Source organism: Salmo salar, chromosome ssa10 (assembly GCF_905237065.1).
Source record: "Salmo salar chromosome ssa10, Ssal_v3.1, whole genome shotgun sequence".
Taxonomy (NCBI): Eukaryota; Metazoa; Chordata; class Actinopteri; order Salmoniformes; family Salmonidae; genus Salmo; species Salmo salar.
Genome location: NC_059451.1, coordinates 70912712 through 70932296, shown reverse-complemented (window position 1 = coordinate 70932296; position 19585 = coordinate 70912712). Strand labels below are relative to the sequence as shown.

Below are 19585 nucleotides of genomic sequence, written 5' to 3'. Positions count from 1 at the left end.
GGTGGTGACAGCTTGGTGCCAGAGACACAGAGAGAGAGAGACACAGAGAGAGAGAGAGATTTCAACACCGTGGACAGCGCCATAGGGATGACTGTATCATACCAGTGGATCATTGGTGGAAGGACCATAGAAATAGTAACGACTGTACAAGAGCCTTGGCTGTACCATATTGAATCATGCTGAAAGTCTAAATCCCTCCCTACCTATGGAAATTATGCTTTAATGGTGAGATGGAAGTGTTTTTATCCAAAAAGGGAGTAAGCCTGCTTGTGCAGTGAAATGAGAACAACATTATTTGCTTCTCTGCCATCTTGGGAAAGGGTTTAATACAAGACACTGCTGCGAAGCTGGGGAGCTAAAGCAGCTAAAAGACGTGGCCATACTAAACCCACTGTTTTCTCAGTGTTTTGGTAAAGGCTTTACAAATACAAGCTGCTGTACCAGCTGTTCCCTAGAGAACCATGGGATAGAAGGGGGAATAAAGACAAAGGGAAAATATAGCCTAGTGCTGTGCCTGTCTTATTCTCATATGCTGAAACATGAGGTGATGGTGGCAGCTGAATGGCACGACAATGGGCCTCAAGATATCTCTGTGCATTCAAATTGCCATCAATAAAATGCAATTGTGTTCATTTCCCGTTGCTTATGCCGGCCCATACCATAACCCTATCATGGGGCACTCAATGTTGACATCAGCAAACTGCTTGCACACACAACACCATACCACGTGGTCTGCGGTTGTGAGACTGGTTGGACGTCCTGCCAAATTCTCTAAAACGACGTGGGAGGCAGCTTATGTAGAGAAATGAACATTCAATTCTCTGACAAAAATCTCTGGTGGACAATCCTGCAGTCAGCATGCCAATTGCATGCTCCCTCAAAACTTGAGATATCTGTGGTATTGTGTTGTGTGACGACAAAACTGCACATTTTAGAGTGGCCTTTTATTGCCCCCAGCACAAGGTGCACCTGTGTAATGAGCATGCTGTTTAATCAGCTTCTTGATATGCCACACCTGTCAGGTGGATGGATTATCTTGGCAAAAGAGAAATGCTCACTAACAGGGATGTCAACAAATTTGTGCACAACATTTGAGAGATTTAAGCTTTTTGCGCGTATGGAACATTTCTGGGATCTTTTATTTCAGCTCATGAAACATGGGACCAACATTTTACATGTTGTGTTTATATTTTTATTCAGTGTATATGCTGGCACGTGTTCGGAGTTGGCCAGGTAGAGTTTGTCAGCCAGGAGATGGTTTTAACACATTATAACGGGGTCATACATGCTCATCACAAGTCCTAAATGCAATATAACTGCATCACCTGTTTGGAGTTGGTCAGGTAGAGTTTGGCAGCCAGGTTGATGATCTGCAGCTTGACGATGTCTTCCTCGTTGGTGAAGGTCTTGGCCATCTTCCTCAGGACATCCGGAGCGATCTTGGGAACGTGCTCGCAGTACTCCCCGATCAGCCACAGTATACTGGCCCGCGCCATGGGCACCTGTGTAGGCAGACAGTGCATGAACATTGGGCATGCAAACAGGCTGGGTCAAGTGGAGAAACTGGAAGAGCTAGCTCTGGCTCTCGGTCATATGTTACAATTCCTGAAATACAATCATAATACAATTGTAACACAATACAATTAACAATTCGTTTTTTCAACAAAAGTGTCTGTTGCTTACTCAAAACAAACTGACAGCACAACCAAGCAGGACTGTTGTGAAGGTTTGGGGACAAATATGATAAAAAAAATATGAATTATGACAAGAAAAAGAGCACCTCATGTAGTTACACTATGGGGTCAAAGTTAAGATCGGAGGCCTACGTACACGTACCTGGATGTTGTCGGTGAGTTTGGCCATGTGCTTGATGATGTCACTGTGCTGCTCGGGCTGCATCTGCAGAAGCTTCTTAATCACCACCACCGACTCGGCCACTACTAACTCTACAACCGACACATGTTCATGCTGTTATTTCACAACCTTTATTGAACTTTTGTTATATCACATGGGTCGTTGAGAGGAAATCTTTGATATGATGTCATCAGCTGAAGCACAGGGAATCCTGATATGTGGAGGCGACATGAATGTACGTTCAAACCCAAAACTTGACTCTACAAGAATGACCCCAACACAGCCAAAACCCATTTGTAAGAAAATCAACACTTAAAAAAAAAAAAAATTACCAGCCGTGACTGTACATGCTCTTCTTCCCCTTTGCAATAGGATTCACTATATCTTTACCTTCAGTAAAGATAGGCACATAATTGAGGAATATGATATAGGAAAAATGTAAATACATTTAAAGAAACTTATTTACATAAGTATTTAGATGTTTCTACAACTTGATTGGAGTTCACCGGTGGTAAATTGAATTGATTGGACATGATTTGGAAAGGCACACACCTGTCTCTATAAGGTCCCACAGTTGACAGTGCATGTCAGAGCAAAAACCAAGCCATGAGGTCAAAGGAATTGTCCATAGAGCTCAGAGACAGAATTGAGTCGAGACACAGATCTGGGGAAGGGTACCAAAAAATGTCTGCAAGACAAGAACACAGTGGCCTCCATCATTCTTAAATGGAAGAAGTTTGGAACCACCAAGACTCTTCCTAGATCTGTCTGCCCGGCTAAACTGAGCAATCGGGGGAGAAGGGCCTTGGTCAGGGAGGTGACCAAGAACCCGATGGTCACTCTGACAGAGCTCCAGAGGTTCTCTGTGGAGATGGGAGAACCTTCCAGAAGGACAACCATCTCTGCAGCACTCCACCAATCAGGCCTTTATGGTAGAATGGCCAGACGAAAGCCACTCCTCAGTAAAAGGCACATGACAGCTTGCTTGGAGTTCGCAAAAAGGCACCTTAAGGATTCTCAGACCATGGCAAAGGTTCACCTTCCAACAGGGCAACAACCCTAAGCACACAGCCAAGACAACGCAGGAGTGGCTTCGGGACAAGTCTCTGTATGTCCTCGAGGGGTCCAGCCAGAGCCCGGACTTGAACCTGATCGAACATCTCTTGAGAGACCTGAAAATAGCTGTGGAGTGACGCTCCCCATCCAACCTGACAGAGGTTGAGAGGATTTGCAGAGAAGAATGGCAGAAACTCCCCAAATACAGGTGTGCCAAATTGTTGTGTCATAAAGACTCAAGGCTGTAATTGCTGCCAAAGGTGCTTCAATAAAGTACTGAGTAAAGGTTCTGAATACTTACGTAAATGTGATATTTACGTTTTAATACATTTGCAAAAAATTCAAAAAAACTGTTTTTGCTTTGTCATTATGGGGTATTGTGTGTAGAATGATGAGGGAAAAATCTATTGAATCCATTCTAGAATAAGGCTGTAACGTAACAAACTGTGGAAAAAGTCAAGGGGTCTGACACACTGTGCCTTTGAACGGGGAATGGGTAGTAGGAGCCAGGCGCACCAGTTTTCATAAAGATCTGCAACGCTGCTGGTATTTCCACGCTCAACATTTTCCTGTGTGTGTCAAAAATGTACTACCACCCAAAGGACTTGATACAATTGTGGGAAGCATTGGAGTCAACATGGGTCAGCATCCATGGGGGGGTGCAACTCAATATTAGGAAGGTGTTCCTAATGTTTGGTATACTCAGTGTATGTCCATATGTTTGAATAATAGACCAAGATCGACTCTCTGGAGGTTGAACTGAAGTATTTTGAATAACCCACAGATGAAGGTATAAATTAATCTGGACATTTAAACTTATCTGGAACAGAATGACAACGGTGAGGTGTCACCGTCTGTGCTCTGGGATGTATGCAAAGCTGTAATGAGGGGGGAAATGATCGTCTCTACCTCTCTTTTAAAGAACATTAGACGAGAGAAACTTAATAAACTGTAATCTCAGTTAAAACAATTAAAAAGGTCTCATAAACCTGTAGATCCCAAGCTGAAACAAGAAATTAAAAAGATGAAGAATAAAATGGAAGAAAATGTACTCATAAGAAGAAAAAAAATGTATATTCCTACAACAGAGGTACTATGAAGTAGGTAGTAAGTCTGTGAAACTATTAGCCTATAGACTGAAAAAATAACAGGGCAACAGTCTCCCACAGATGATTCAGCCCCCCCCCCCCAAAGGCCAATTAGTGACAATTGTTCAAATGTATGTTGTGTGGATTAATGAGAGACAGAGATAAATAAAAAATAAAAATCGAATCAAAAAGTATAATTTGCGGAAAATATAATGGGCCGAGCTTATAGGTCCTTATGGGAAAATTGTTGCTTAATTTCCTTATGGGGGACAACAAGTAGATATAACTGTCTACAAGATAAGGAACCCCCAAACCAAAGTAATTCAACATAAAGTAGAAGGGATACAAGAGAGCTTTGAAATATTTTACAGAAACCTACACTCCCAATCACACTTTGACAATGACTTACAGATAGACATATTTTCTTACTCACTGAACTTACAGTATCCACCATCATTGAAGAACAGAATGAGATGTTAAGCTCAGAAATGACCACAGAGGAATTAAATACAGCTATTACTGGTATAAAAGCAAACAAATCCTTGGGTACGGACGGTTTCACCTCTGAATGGTAGAAATACATTTAGAGAACAGATTATCCCAAGTTTACTTGCAGCCTGTAACTGGGCATTTCAGAAAGGTGAGATCCCCTCCTCGTGGATCTCGGTCATAAATTTGCATTAAACTATACACATCTATTCTAACTAGAAAAATAGAAAATATCTTACCAGAGCTCATTCTCTTAGACCAGACAGGCTTTATCCGACAGACACACTCAGTACAATATTACACGAACATTACAAATGATGATACATTTCCAAAAGAATAAGGTAGAAGCCATTGCATTGGGCCTGGATGCTGAGAAGGCTTTTGATTCTGTCAGATGGGCCTATATCTATTCCGTGAGGACATTATTAAAGCCTTTCAGGTATTATATGATAGACCATTAGCAATAATTAAAATCAATGGTGACCTCTCAAACCAGTATGTATAAGAACAGGGTTTGACACAGGGATGCCTGGCCTCGCCCCTCCTCTTCGCCCTATTTATAGAACCCCTGAGTCAATGGATTAGACAGAATAACATCATTAAAGAGATGGATATGGTGGGAGGAGAGAAGATATATGAGAGAACCAGTTTAAAGGATGGGCAACAAGAGGCCGCTCAGCCTACTGTACTTTAGTACACAAGGGGGCACTTCAAAGCTTCCAAGTATTAAGAGAGAGCCAAGGATTAGAACGTCAAGATTTCCATTAATAGCTCAAAATATGTCACCGATTTGATGAAATCATAAAGGTGGAGGACTCTGAGACTATAGAACATGCCATATTCAAATATTAATATCTGCTTATAAATCAGAAACATGCAGCAAAACTATCTCCAGACTATACAATAACTTCTTAAAGTACAAATCTGAAAATACACTATACTGTATATAAAAGGAGAAATGGGAAAGGGAGGGTAACATGGTCATTTCTGTGGATGAGTGGAAAACCATATGCCAATTACAATGGAAATCAACAAGCTATTTAACTTGTGGGGAATTGGGATGGAAAAATATGATGCAGTTCTTTAACACTCTGAAGAAAACACATCAGGGTAATGGAATGGAGTGTTGGAGATTATGAGGGCCTAATGAAGCAAACCATTACCACATCTTTTGGGAATGCCCTAAGCTTGTTCCATACTGGCAGGATGTCCATAAATGCATGGAAGCCGTATTTAGTGTTGATGTCCCATTCAGAGGGGAGGTCCTCTATTTAGGCTGCATTACATTAGATCTCAGCGATGCTTTAGACAAACACTTGATTGGGATACTTCGAGTAGAAAGTAAGAAAGCCCTGACTTAAAAATGGTTACAACAAGAGGCACCCATGGTCGATGATTGGACATGAGATCTTGGTGATGGAGAGACTGACCTTTTCTCTGAGACTACGAAAAATACAATCGTAAAGATTTGGTTGAAATTAGTATATAACAGTGTTAAGATCCGATTTCGTTTAATGGTCAAAGTGGAAAAAACTATCCTCCCCCTGTTCAAGTGTTAATAGTTACTGTAAGAAGAACAAAAGAGAAGAAATAAAATCACGGGGATAATGCCGAATTATTAAGACCGTTGATTTATTTGTTTTTCACTTTTTTTGTGTGCTCTTTTCCTTTTTTAACTGTTGACATCTTGCATACTCTCGCTGTTCATTAACGGTGGCAACTATGTACATGCTATGTATGGACTTAGTGGTCCGGCATGGCCCTGAGGGCTGCGTTGCATGAATAGACTTGCATCTGGACTATTGCCAAACTATGGATTGGTGTAAAAGAAGTCTCAATGATAATGCAAAAATGTCATGCGTGTCTGAACGGGAAGAGTGTGAGGTCTACTCACCATCGCGGTTGGAGAGCAGCTGCACCAGGCCGTTGAGACAGGTGTCCCTCACCTCCCCAATGTTGGTGGCACAGCGGCCGATGGCCTGGATGGTGGCTGCCACAAAGTCCTTATCATTGCTTTTAATGTACGTCTGCCAGAGAGAAAACATGGAATGAAGTTAACCCACTGTAGGCAGGCCTGTACTGTACCTCCATGTACCCCTAGTGACAAATGTATCCAAATACACAGGAAAGCAAAACAAATTATCATCCTTATCACGAATGGCAGTCAAGCTAACCAGAAGTATTATCCATTTTACTATACCTGAAATTCTCTCAGGATGGTGGATATGTTTGTCTCGTTGGCCAAATTGGTCAAAACCTCCAGCTGTCAAAACAATCAAGACTATAATTAAAGTTCTGAAATTTCAACGTGTTGCAGCATACTGTAACATGAAAGGAAGGCATGTCAATGTGAGAAGTGTTTGGTCACCTTGAGGACTTTAATCTGGGTTGGGTCTGTGGAGCGGATGTAGAAACTCTTCAGATAGGGCTCAAACATCCCCTGGGAAACACAGAGACAAATAACATGTATAATTTTAGATCGTGCTGCAGACCCCATGCAGTACCTCCTCAGTTCCAAACAATCAGTCCCTAAACAATTTTGAATCCATTTGACCATTCAATACAGCCCCCTTTGGAGATATTGTTGGAGTTATGACTCACCCTTCTCTTGATGGACATCGTTGCCACATTCTGAAGGACGACATATTGCACTTCACTACATGGGGATAGAGAGGGGGTGGGGGGGGAGAGTGAGAGAGAACAATAATATAATTAATTACATGCAGCTGCCTCTCCCCACACACACACACACACCACACACACACACACACACACACACACAGAGGTGTAGCTGTTGTCACGTCACATGGTGACAATACTGAAATCATCCCTAGGCAGATGGATGTAGCCTGTTCTCTGAGCAATTTCATGGTGACATTTCCTCGTTGCTGACTGATGACCTCATCACTGTGCACGCAGCTCCACAACACCATAAATAAACTAAAGAGCAGGTGCTAGACGGCCAGGATGAGACACAGCAATTTCCTTGCTTTTTGTGACATTGTTTACTGTTTGTGCCTGTTCTTATCTATGGTCCCATTCATGTGGACTCTAGATTAGAGTTATATTAATAATATTCAAACACATTCAAACAATATAAAAAGTCTGATTTACCGGTGTAGGATCTTAATTTGATCACCCTGTTGTGTGATATTTTCCTGCGCTGCAGGAAATACAAACTTGTAGTGTATTCAAGGTTTAAAAAGGCTTCTAAAGTTAGTAATTTCCTCTAAAATGTCAGACTTGATTTGCTCTAATGAAAAATGTATCAACCCCTACAAAAATGTCCATTAATTATTATCCACATAATAATTCCCATTTAATGTTGTTGCAGGATTATTTTGTTGCTGTGAGAAACTGGTCAAATTAAAACCCTACATATGTAAATGAATGACACTAATATAACCATAGAAGTTATGACAATGTAGTAGATAAGAGAATTCTCTAACAAATTTAGAACAGGGTGTTGAGTTTCTCTAATGGAAAGAGAGCACTGTCTCACGTCATATAGCATGACGACTCTGTACCGAGTATAGATAGTTAATGGCAACACGTCGGTTACAATGACTCCATCTCTGGGAAGACAATGGGAAAGACAGGTGACACTGACCTGTGACTCCTCATGAGGCGCACCAGAGCCTTGGCAATGACGCCTACCTCCGCTTTGGGTGCCAGGTGGAAATATAGCTGAGCCACAGCCATCACCACCTAGAGAGAAGAGAGAAGGAAGAAGAGAGAAATAATAATTAGAATAGTAGTAGTAGTAGTAGTGGTAGTAGTAGAAGTCGTAGCAGTAGTAATAGTTGTATTATACTCACTGCTGCATTTCGACTCTGCAGTAGGGGCTTGGTATTCCTCAGCAGTAGCCGGTGGTCTGGGTCCATGACATAAGGCTTCCTCTTGACAACGGCAGTTGCCTCAGTCTTCTTCTTCTCCTTCTCCTCTTTGTCTTCCTCATCATCGGTGTCATCATCATTATCAGAGCCATAGAAGGCCTTCTCTCCACCACCCTCCTCCAACAGGGATTCCTATAGAGAGAGGGAGGGATGAGTGAAGTAACACAGACACACACACACACACACGCACGCGTGCACCCACACACAAACTATACACCCACACACAAACAAACACACAACCATGAAGACACAGTATGTGGGGACCTGCTGTACTCACGTTCATGTTGGGGTTGAGGAACTGCGTCCGGGCGTAGCGAGTGAGCATGTTGATGATGACCACCTGACCCCACTCCTCCACGTCGATCAGCAGGTTACACAGCTTACGGTAGTTCTTATGGATCAGGTCTATGCGCTCAGGACACACCTCCTCAAAGGCCATGACAACACTACCTGCCACTAGCTTCAAGCACAGTCAAAGGGAGAGAAATTACGTAAGTCCTGTAGATACCATAAGCTCCAAAAATTGCCATATGTTGACTTTGGCAGAGACATGAAAATTGGCACATAAGTATCATTTTCACACTTAACACAACCTGATATGGTACCATTCACGCAAGCCTGTAATTCCACCAATAGTCCAAAGCAGAATATGGGTTTACCTGAGCTTAAGTTTTCAGTTATAGTTTCCCTTGTAAAGGGCATACAGAGTTGGCTAACGGGAAATATTTAACCTACTGTGGTTTTATCAGCCAGGAGCTTCTCAATGACCTCAATCAGACAGTCCTTCTGCTCTGGGTCCAAGCTGAGAGGAGACAAGAGACGTGTCAGGAAGACAAGGATTCTATCTCTCTCTTTCTGTCTATATCTCTTTCTCTCTCGTACAGACACCCCCCCCCATGTTATACCTGTAGAGTTTGGGGATGGCGTGAGCGGCCGTCTTCCTCACATAGGGGGACATGTCAGAGGCAGCCTCTTTGATGGCCAGCATCATGATAGGGACAATAATGGTGACTCTGATGCTGGAGAGCACACGCAGAGCACTGGCCCGGATCAACTGGTTAGGGTCCTAGAAAGAGACAGAGAGAGTCAGAGACACAGAGACACACAGAGAGAGAGAGAGAGAGAAAGATTTAAGAGACATGTTAAGAGATCATTGAATGACAGGACATTTCTTATTAACTCAATTACTTCCTTTATTATACATATGGACATTCTTTACTGCTGGGAGGCTCTGTAGGTCCAGCGTGAATTCAGTGAAGTGTCAAAAACACCATGACCATCGATCATGGAGAAACCTACTGATATGCTACATGTATCAAGCTTCCAACTTTTTGGACCTAGTTGGACCTAGCAGCAGCCTTACGTGTGGCAGCGAGGATAGAGTGACAAAAAAACGAGAACTCTAATCTCAGAATTAACTATCGATTGGCTATTAATCTGTGAGAGAGAAAGAGTGGAAGGGAAAGATAAAAGAGGCAACACTGTAAATGGAAAGGAGAGAGAGAGAGGAGAGACCTAGCTATTTTTTATTAACCTCCTCTAGTATTTCCTCTCAGCTTCAGTAGGAGAGCAGGTGAAACAGATGGTTGTTGTAAAATGGCTGGAGAGAAATCCCCTGCTCCTGCTGTGTATGTGTCTGTGTGTGAAGAAATAAATAATGACCTTACGACTTTGATAATAGAACTATCTTTGTCTTGTCATAACAACACCATAGGATCATGTCACGTGTTCCCAACTCAATGGACCCCTTTTACTCCAGATGAGTAGATAGAAGTTGCCTCTGACCACAGGTCTAGGGTCAGATATCAGATATCTTTGTCTCCCTCCAATGGTTAAGGTTAGGATCAGGGGTAGGGCATGCTAGATCTGTGGTTATGGGCAAGGTGACTGACCTTCAGGCCTCTCTGAAAGGTTGAAATGGAGAGCAGAGCCAGATCCTGCTGCTCCTCAGCATAGCGCACCAGGTACACATAGACCAGCTTCTTCACCTGAGATAGTGAAGAGGTCGGGGAAGAGGAGAGAGGGGGGGGGGGGACTTGAGACATGACGGTACAACACACCTTTGGACCTGCCAATTATCAATCTACAATGCTTCTATTCATTGCCATTCATAGGCAGTCTATAAGCGAAACCATCACCTTAATATTTGCCTCGCATCCACACTTTGTTTCACATGAAACAGAGCAATATTCAGTCTGGATGCAAGACAACCTAAACATTGCCAAGCCTTCAACTACTCTTGTGCCTCTATATTGTTTGCTTCATTGTCTGCTTGAGATAGTTTACAAAATGAAAATAACGGGCAATTTCTCCAATGAAGGTATTAACAGTTTGATATATAGGCCTATGCACGGCTCAAAGATCTAAAAAGTAACACTCGGGCCAGCCAATACCCCGCTGAAAAATAAAATGTATATGTGACCTCAACTTCATGCTACAGTATATGTGGGATGGCTGGCTGGCTCCAAGACTTACCTCGATGTTCTTGCAGGCCACATTCTTCACCACTGCTGGAAAGAGGTCCGAGGCATTCTTCCCTCTGGCGATCATCTGGGGATCCCAAACCCAGTACAGAACGGTCACACACTGGACTGCATTGTCAAAACCATCAATTTAGCCGTATGTTATTGGATTAGTGAGAAACTATGAACACTCAAATGCATAGCAGCAGACAGTAGCCTGAATCCCAAATGACAGTGTGGGCTTTAAAGATATTATGTCCATGTGGAATGGAGTCAAACATGATTTCATATGTTTGATATGGTCAAATGTATTCAGTTCTAGACATTACAATGAGCCCGACCTCCTATAGCTTCTCCCACCAGCCTCCACTGTAGTACATATTCTGCTGTTCTATTGCGTAGGCAATGATGTTCGAGAGAAAAAAGACAGTTTGTTTGTTGTTTGCAGTAACTTTGTTGTTGTGATATCCCAAACTGACGTGGCAGTTTCAGCAAATAAGGATTCCAGCTTAAAAGGTAAACCCAGCAATATGACATCATCATACACAGCCACATCCTGCTTGAAACATTAAAATCTTCCAAGATTGTCACCATTGGCTCTTGAGTTGAAGGGGGATAACGGCAAATTCTAGCAAGGTGCAAGGTGGCTAACATTAGCTATCTGGCTAACGTTAGCTAGGCTAGGGGTTAGGGTTAAGTTTGGGAGTTAGGTTAAAGGGTTAAGGTTAGCTAAAAGGGTTAAGGTTAGGTGAAGCACTAAGGTTATGGTTAGGGGAAGGGTTACTTAACATGCTAAGTAGTTGAAAAGTTGCTAATTACCTAAAATGCAACAGTTATCCGTGATGAAATTCAAACTCGGAATGTTTGGTTTGCTAGACGTTCACCCACACCGACCAACCACCCTCCTATCGTTTTTGACTTAAATAATCACCTGTTTTATGTAACCATACCAAACGTAACATATCATACCAAATGCAGTTTCTCGGAATTACATACAGAATAATACAAAATGCTCTGAGACCAGGTCGTCACAGGGTTAATACAGCCCGCCACTCACTGCACTACTAGATAAATCTTCGCAAAACGCAAATCTACGAAAAATATAAACGTTCTGTCACAACAAAAATACTAAATTGGGCAAGTACAATCGATTGTGAGATATGGCATATACATTTTATATGATACATTTGGGTCGCGGGTTCACAATTTGACCTTTTCTGAGATCTCTGCCCATCAAAGAGGAAAAAGCCACCAGTTTATGCAACAACACACGCAGGAGGGGGCTGCTCATAAAACAACACACGCAGGAGGGGGCTGCTCATAAAACACAACACACCGGCAGTTTTCAAAATTGCCAACAATTTGAGGCGTTCCTGCATGTAGGCATTCTTGCATCTGTAGGAATGCCCCATCCCCCCCTCGAGCATCCCATTGGTTCCTTCATGAACAACCCCCCTCGAGCACCCCATTGGTTCCTACATTAACGTCCCCCCTCAAGCACAACATCTTCATGCTTGTGTGACATTTTGAATGTGGGTCAAAAGGGAAATAAAAGTATTATCTGAGTGTCCTTCACTCACGTCTGCTCTCACCGTCGTTAACAGAACTGCAGGAAAACAGTGCCCGACAGGCAGGGTCAAGAGGACACGGTCTACCGGTTGCCCCGTCTCCAGCTAGTACAGCAGGCGGGAGGCTGGAGCAACACCATGTGCTAGCTAACTAGCAAGTGTAACCGGTGTGAAATGGTTAGCGGGGTGCGCGCTAATAGCGTTTCAATCGGTGACGTCACTCGCTCTGAGACCTTGAAGTAGTTGTTTCCCTTGGTCTGCAAGGGCCGCGGCTTTTGTGGAGCAATAGGTAATGATGCTTCGAGGGTGTCAGTTGTTGATGTGTGCAGAGGGTCCCTGGTTTGAGCCCAGGTTGGGGCGAGGAGAGGCACGGAAGCAAAACTGTTACACTAGTTTGCTAGTCAGCGACACCATGTGCTTGCTTGCTAGTTAGCTAGCAGATTGTGTAACCCCCGCCTGCTTTGTAGCGGAGAAACCGTGCCCGACAGGTTGGGGCGAAGGACACTGTCAACCAATGTTGTCCCCGCCTACTGCTAACTACTCTGGTACACAGCAGGTGCGACACTGTGTGCTGGCGACACAGTATGCTAGCTTACTAGTTAGCTAACTAGCACATGGTGTCGCCCCCACATGTCGTGTACCAGAGTCCTATTTAGGACTAGCTGGCTAAGCTAGCACACAGTGTCCTTCGCTCCCGCCTGCCAAACACCTGCCCTAGCCATCGTTAACATAGCTGCGGGAAAACACTGCCAAACAGGCAGGGGCAAAGGACACCTGTGTGTACTAGTTATAGCTAGCTACCATTGTTGCCCCCGGAATTAGGATTAGGTCAGCTCCTTTCCTCATTGCTTGGCAGAGATCTCAGAAAAGGTCAAATTGTGAACCCGCCAGAGGAGGTTGGTGACACCTTAATTGGGAAGGTTGGGCTAGTGGTAATGGCTGGAGCGGAATAGTGGAATGGAATCAAATACACGGTTTCCATGTGGTTGATCCATTTGCACCGTTCTTGCAATTATTATGAGCCGTTTTCCAATCAGCAGCCTCCTGTGGAACAGATTATTTCACTTATAATTCATTGTATCACAATTCCAGTTGGTCAGAAGTTTACATAGACTAAGTTGACTGTACCTTGAAACAGCTTGGGAAATTCCAGAAAACGATTTCATGACTTTAGAAGCTTCTCATAGGCTAATTGACATCATTTGAGTCAATTGGAGGTGTACCTGTGGATGTATTTAAAGGCCTACCTTCAAACTCAGTGCCTCTTTGCTTGACATCATGGGAAAATCAGAAGAAATCAGCCAAGACCTCAGAAAAAAAATTGAAGACCTCCACAAGACTGGTTCATCCTTGGGAGCAATTTCCAAATGCTTGAAGGTACCACGTTTATCTGTACAATCAATAGCACGCAAGTATAAACACCATGGGACCATGCAGCCGTCATACCGCTCAGGAAGGAGACGCGTTCTGTCTCATAGAGATGAACGTACTTTTGTGCGAAAAGTGCAAATCAATCCCAGAACAACAGCAAAGGACCTTGTGAAGATGCTGGAGGAAACAGGTACAAAAGTATCTATATCCACAGTAAAACAAGTCCTATATCGACATAACCTGAAAGGCTGCTCAGCAAGGAAGAACCCACTGGTCCAAAACCGCCATAAAAAAGCCAGACTACAGTTTGCAACTGCACATGGGGACAAAGATCGTACTTTTTGCAGACATGTCCTCTGATCTGATAAAACAAAAATAGAACTGAAAAAGGCAGAGGCTTGCAAGCCGAAGAATACCATCCCAACCATGAAGCACGGGGGTGGCAGCATCATGTTGTGGGGGTGCTTTGCTGCAGGAGGGATTGGTGCACTTCACAAAATAGACGACATCATGAAGCAGGAAAATGATGTGGATGTATTGAAGCAACATCTCAAGACATCAGTCAGGAAGTTAAAGCTTGGTTGCAAAATGGGTCTTCCATATGGACAATGACCCCAAGCATACTTCCAAAGTTGTGGCAAAATGGCTTAAGGACAACAAAGTCAAGGTATTGGAGTGGCCATCACAAAGCCCTGACCTCAATCCTATAGAAAATTTGTGGGCAGAACTGAAAAAGCGTGTGTGAGCAAGGAGGCCTACAAACCTGACTCAGTTACACCAACTCTGTCAGGAGGAATGGGCCAAAATTCACCCACTGTATTGTGGGAAGCTTGTGGAAGGCTACCCGTAACGTTTGACCCAAGATAAACAATTTAAAGGCAATGCTACCAAATACTAATTCAGTGTATGTAAACTTCTGACCCACTGGGAATGTGATGAAAGAAATAAAAGCTGAAATAAATCATTCTCTCTACTATTATTCTGACATTTCACATTCTTAAAATAAAGTGGTGATCCTAACTGACCTAAGACAGGGAATTGTTACTAGGATTAAACGTCAGGAATTGTGAAAAACTGAGTTTAATGTATTTGGCTAAGGTGTATGTAAACTTCCGACTTCAACTGTATATGCCATTTCTCACAAACGATTGGACTTCCCCAATTCAGTATTTTCATTGTGAGAGAACGTTTATATTTTTAATATATTTGCGTTATTCCACAAAGTTCTATCTACCTTTGCAGTGAATGGTGAGGCTGTATAACCCTGTGAAGTAGCTCTCGATCTAGCTCTACCTCGCGCTCCCTAAGTGAAGGAAGTGCGCACTTTGACAGTCAAAGAATGAGTCAGAGATTTCAGATTTGTTATGGTATTTCCACACTATGAGGTTGAAAATGATGATGCCCTTTTAGTGTAAAAAAGAAACACCCAGAATTTCAGCCTGTTCAGGTGGGATGGAGTTTTTGGCCCACAGCATGACATCGCATATTTAATTTGCATATGTATCCTCCTACTTTGAAGGGGTAAGCAGGGTAGGCACTAGAGTCTAGACCTGGGTGTCAAACTAATTTTGCTCTGGGGGCCACATTTGGCCGCACTGACAATTAGTTATGTTTCCAAAGCCATCAACATTTTTGATAAAAATAGTCCTCTATCTATTATTTTGGGAATTTTCTATGCTCACTGGCAGTGAGTGATTATTAGTGAGATGTAAACAGTCAAGAAACTGTATGAATAGAGGTCCATTGTCATTTCTACATAATTTCGATATATTTTTATTTATTTTGAAGTATATTTTCGCCCCCCCCACACATTTTTTAAACTCAAACCACACGAGGGCCGGATTGGACGCCCTCACAGACGGATCCGGCCCGTGGGTCGTATTTTTGACACCCCTGGCCTAGTCGATTATATCCGCCAATCAGGGTTGTGTATATAAAAATAAATATAAGGAGGCTCAGCGAAATGATAAAACCTGTATTTGGAGTTATTTTCATAAAATAAACACACACAGTGTTTTTTTTTAGACATACAGTGATGATATTATTTTTTTTAAAGATAGCATGGCTTTAAAAGATGTTAACCAATTCTCCTATCCTTTTGTCAAAGTAGGCTGAACATGAAACCTTATACTTTGTGTAAAGTACTGGTGGCGGCAACCTACATTCGCAGTCGAACAGACTTATATTTGACCACAAACTTACTCGGCCTAGCTTCATTTTTCCCTCCACCTCTCTAACTATTCTCAGATATAAATTATGCAGTGACGGCTGCTCTGCTTCAGTAGTAAGAAACTGACACCAATAATGAATATTCTCTCGCATTCTCTTACAGCTGTCGTCTTTTATGGGACGTCTGGGATCAGTCTTAGGAATGGCAGATATTCAACTTCAATACCTCAGGCTATTCTTGTTATCAGGAGTATGTCCTCTTCGACTGAAAGCACATTTTCGACAGTAGCAGAGGTGGAAATGATTTATGCGAAAGAGGAAAGAGAAAGTGTACTCCAGAAAATAAACTGTTCTGCCTTTACAATTACATAATTAATGTCATGAATATTTTAAAAGCTACCGTATTCATAATAGATGTCGATTGGAAAATGCAAAGGGTGCCACTGACGTATGTGCTAATTGGGACAGTCAGGAGGGTAACTCACACAAGTTAGAAGACTAAAGCCTACTGATGGTTGTTGAAGCTAGGACTAAGACCCTTTATTAACCACCAGAAGGATATAAGATATAGAAGGATATAGGATAAATGCCATCTATGATTTCCAAAGTAGTGTGGGCTACTGTGTTTACAGAAATCAGAATTACTCAAAGAGTAAGAGCTGAAACTTTACCTCGCACATGGGGTGGAAAATGTCAAAATTACAGCAAAAGCACTGAAAACAGATTTGAAAGTAAGGTTTTTGAGTAATTTCTTATGGTGGACAGAAGGTGTCAAGGTGACAGTGAATCCTCTTAGAAAGTATTGAGTCTGTTTCTCTTTTTACTCCCGTTTGGTTATTTTGAGAGAGAGAGAATATTGAAAGTATTTTCCAAAGATTCCTCATGTGCTTGATTTCTCGCCTCCACCTGAGTAATCAAGGAAAGACTTCTGAGATTCACCCAGTGAGTTTTTTGTTGTTGAAGATGGTGGTGGATGACAGTGGAGATGAAGACAGCAGTACTCACAGCCACAATCCTCTTCATAGCTTCCAGCTTCAGGGAGTCTTTGTTGCTGTCCAGCATCTCTTTCAAGTCATCATGTCTGGGGGAAGAAGAAGGAAGAGTCTTCAATTAGTGAAGTTATCCAGACTAGCCACTTTCTGGTGTAAAGGACATGGGTAATTAGCAACCTTGTCTGAGACCTGAAGACTCACTTTAGCTCCCTGAGCTTATTCCTAAGGCTTTAGCTCAGCAGGTTAAAACAGTTTGTGGAGTGCCGATTACCCCGTTTTCACACCCAGTTGATCACACTAACAGACATCTATGTCTGTGGTTGAGAGCAACTTCTACCTCGAGCATGTAACCATGGCGGCTGATGGGTAACGAGATACTTCTGGGTCCTGTTCAGTAGGCACAAAACCATCTGAATTTTTCAATAAGAAGCACTCATATTTGTTTTCTATTTTAAAATAGATGTCGGAAAAAATAGGATGAGGGACATGTCAAAATCAATTTTTTTTGGCACTTTAGCAAGTCTTTATTCATATCAAAATGTATTGAACTTTCCATGTGGTCTATATTAAAGGCTACAATTCAATATTGATGCAACATTCTTACTTAAAAAAATCAAAGGGATGCAAAATGTACTCTATTCTTGGAACGACCCACGAGACGAGATTTGGAAGGATGGCCACGCGAGACTATATTTGACATGCTACATGAATATTGCAATGTAGGCTTGATCAAATAGAGCTATGAGTCTAGGTTTACAATATTAAACTAACTCTGAAATCTTTCGAACAGCAATCCCAACCTATTTGTGACACCGTACGTTGAGTAGCGAAGCACGTTATTGCAGTGGCTTGACTCAGTCACTCATCATTGCTCTACTCTGTATTGTGGAAGCTTTGTTATTGTTTCAACTGCGGATTGCCCCTTTAAGGCTGTCACGAGAGACTACCTGTTCAGTAAAGCCACAAAGCCAGTCCCAGTGACAGCACAATGGTCACATTTAATCATCCCATGCTATCGAGTCTGAAGATATGAAACAGTATATCAATGACAATTTGGTTAAATGGTTTATTCAGAGTATAGAAAAAAAGCTAGACTATAGATATGAATTATGTGAATTATTCAATTAGAAGTGCAGTGACCATCTCAGTATATATCACAGGCTTGGATGTGAGGGATGAAGCTTTCCAATCTACCTCATTGATACTACAAGTGCCTATTTAACTTCCAGTCTAGAGGTACTGTATACTCAGGAAATAGTTAAGTGATTAGTTTGGGTTGGTCATCATCTCTGATCATTACCAGTGTGCCCCCCCACTTGGGCACTAAGTAACAACTCTATTTAAGTAACTATGCAATTCCAAGTAACAATGCTGTTTAAGGCTAATTGAAACCAGTTGAGACTAAATAGTGTAAGGTAGAGGGGCAATAAAGCAATACATCATAATGCAATAAATCAAAACCATGACTGTCCGTAAGGAAAGCATGGAAGACAGTGGTTTTAACTTTGTTACTAAATGTAATCCTATGGTGAGCTAAATATGGGAGAAACGTGGGAAGAATGCAGAGGGACAACTGAAGACCAAGCAACTCACAGTCGAATTCCCCCTCTACATGGATATATTCACTAACTGTTAAATACTAATCTGAATTAAGCCTGAACAGTGTAAAAATAGGCCTCAACACGATGGCACGTGTCGCAAAAATGCTCCTGCTCCCGTACACACACATGTGCATATGCATACAAAAATAGACACACGCATGCACACACACACACACACACACACACACACACACACACACACACACACACACACACACACACACACACACACACACACACACACACACAAAAGAGCTTTCCTGGAGCCTGTTATTCACACTTGGCTGGGGAGATGTCCAAACAGGCCCTGAGAGAGACAGTCCAACACCACAGCACAACACTCTATAGTTTATGTGAAAGATAAAACACACACGGTGTTTCTATGGCAACAGTCATTCGCTTCTTTAGCACAGGTGATCAATGGAGTCGTTAGTAAGATCCCCCAGCTAACTAATTTCACATAAGAGATAGGACATTCAGGCAGAGTGTGAATTATACTGTGACATTCAGGGGTGTAAATTTTTTTGATGGGATTTCCTATTTGGCGGCGTGCACTTTTTTTTAATGGGCCTAATAGTAAAGACATGTATTTTAACAGTAAACATGCGTTACAATTTAATGTGGCATTAACACAAGCAGTCATGATGTTCTCATCTGATTGTCAAACAATTCTCTTCAAAAAATAGGCTACCAGAGCACATTCGTCCACTCCAAAATAATTATAGCATCCAAACAGCACACTGTGCACCCGCCATTTGATGGGAAAGAGACATCTGTTACAAAACACCAAAAAGTGTAATGACATTCGACGATTGCCATTAGACCTACAGTCTGAATTCATTTGATGCGTCTTGCTGACAAATGTAGCCTTTTTTTGTCAAAAGAAAAGTCGGGACACCTGAAAAGGGGCTGAAATACGGGATTCAAGTACAGCTGTGTCTGTCCCGAGCTCATCCATGCAGAAAAAACTGAGGGCTCAGTTGAAACAATGTTGCAAGTTCGCTAGTGAAAGCTCAACCCACTGGGCACACACTGGTTG

The 19585-nt window shown here is 42.3% G+C and overlaps 1 protein-coding gene across 13 annotated transcripts in view; it reads right to left on the bottom strand.

Annotated features, from left to right (window-relative positions):
- Positions 1 to 19585, bottom strand: part of ap3b2 (adaptor related protein complex 3 subunit beta 2) — a 107248-nt gene that overhangs the window by 34286 nt on the left and 53377 nt on the right. For all 13 annotated transcript variants that reach the window (XM_014124029.2, XM_014124031.2, XM_014124028.2 and 10 more), the window contains exons 2-15: positions 16959 to 17034; positions 10859 to 10933; positions 10276 to 10371; positions 9289 to 9449; positions 9119 to 9185; positions 8661 to 8843; positions 8306 to 8515; positions 8098 to 8195; positions 7089 to 7143; positions 6856 to 6927; positions 6688 to 6750; positions 6382 to 6514; positions 1837 to 1946; positions 1326 to 1502 (exon numbers count right to left, since the gene is read on the bottom strand). In XM_014124029.2, the coding sequence (XP_013979504.1) occupies positions 1326 to 1502; positions 1837 to 1946; positions 6382 to 6514; positions 6688 to 6750; positions 6856 to 6927; positions 7089 to 7143; positions 8098 to 8195; positions 8306 to 8515; positions 8661 to 8843; positions 9119 to 9185; positions 9289 to 9449; positions 10276 to 10371; positions 10859 to 10933; positions 16959 to 17034 (1576 nt within the window). The remainder of the gene's footprint in view (positions 1 to 1325; positions 1503 to 1836; positions 1947 to 6381; positions 6515 to 6687; positions 6751 to 6855; positions 6928 to 7088; positions 7144 to 8097; positions 8196 to 8305; positions 8516 to 8660; positions 8844 to 9118; positions 9186 to 9288; positions 9450 to 10275; positions 10372 to 10858; positions 10934 to 16958; positions 17035 to 19585) is intronic.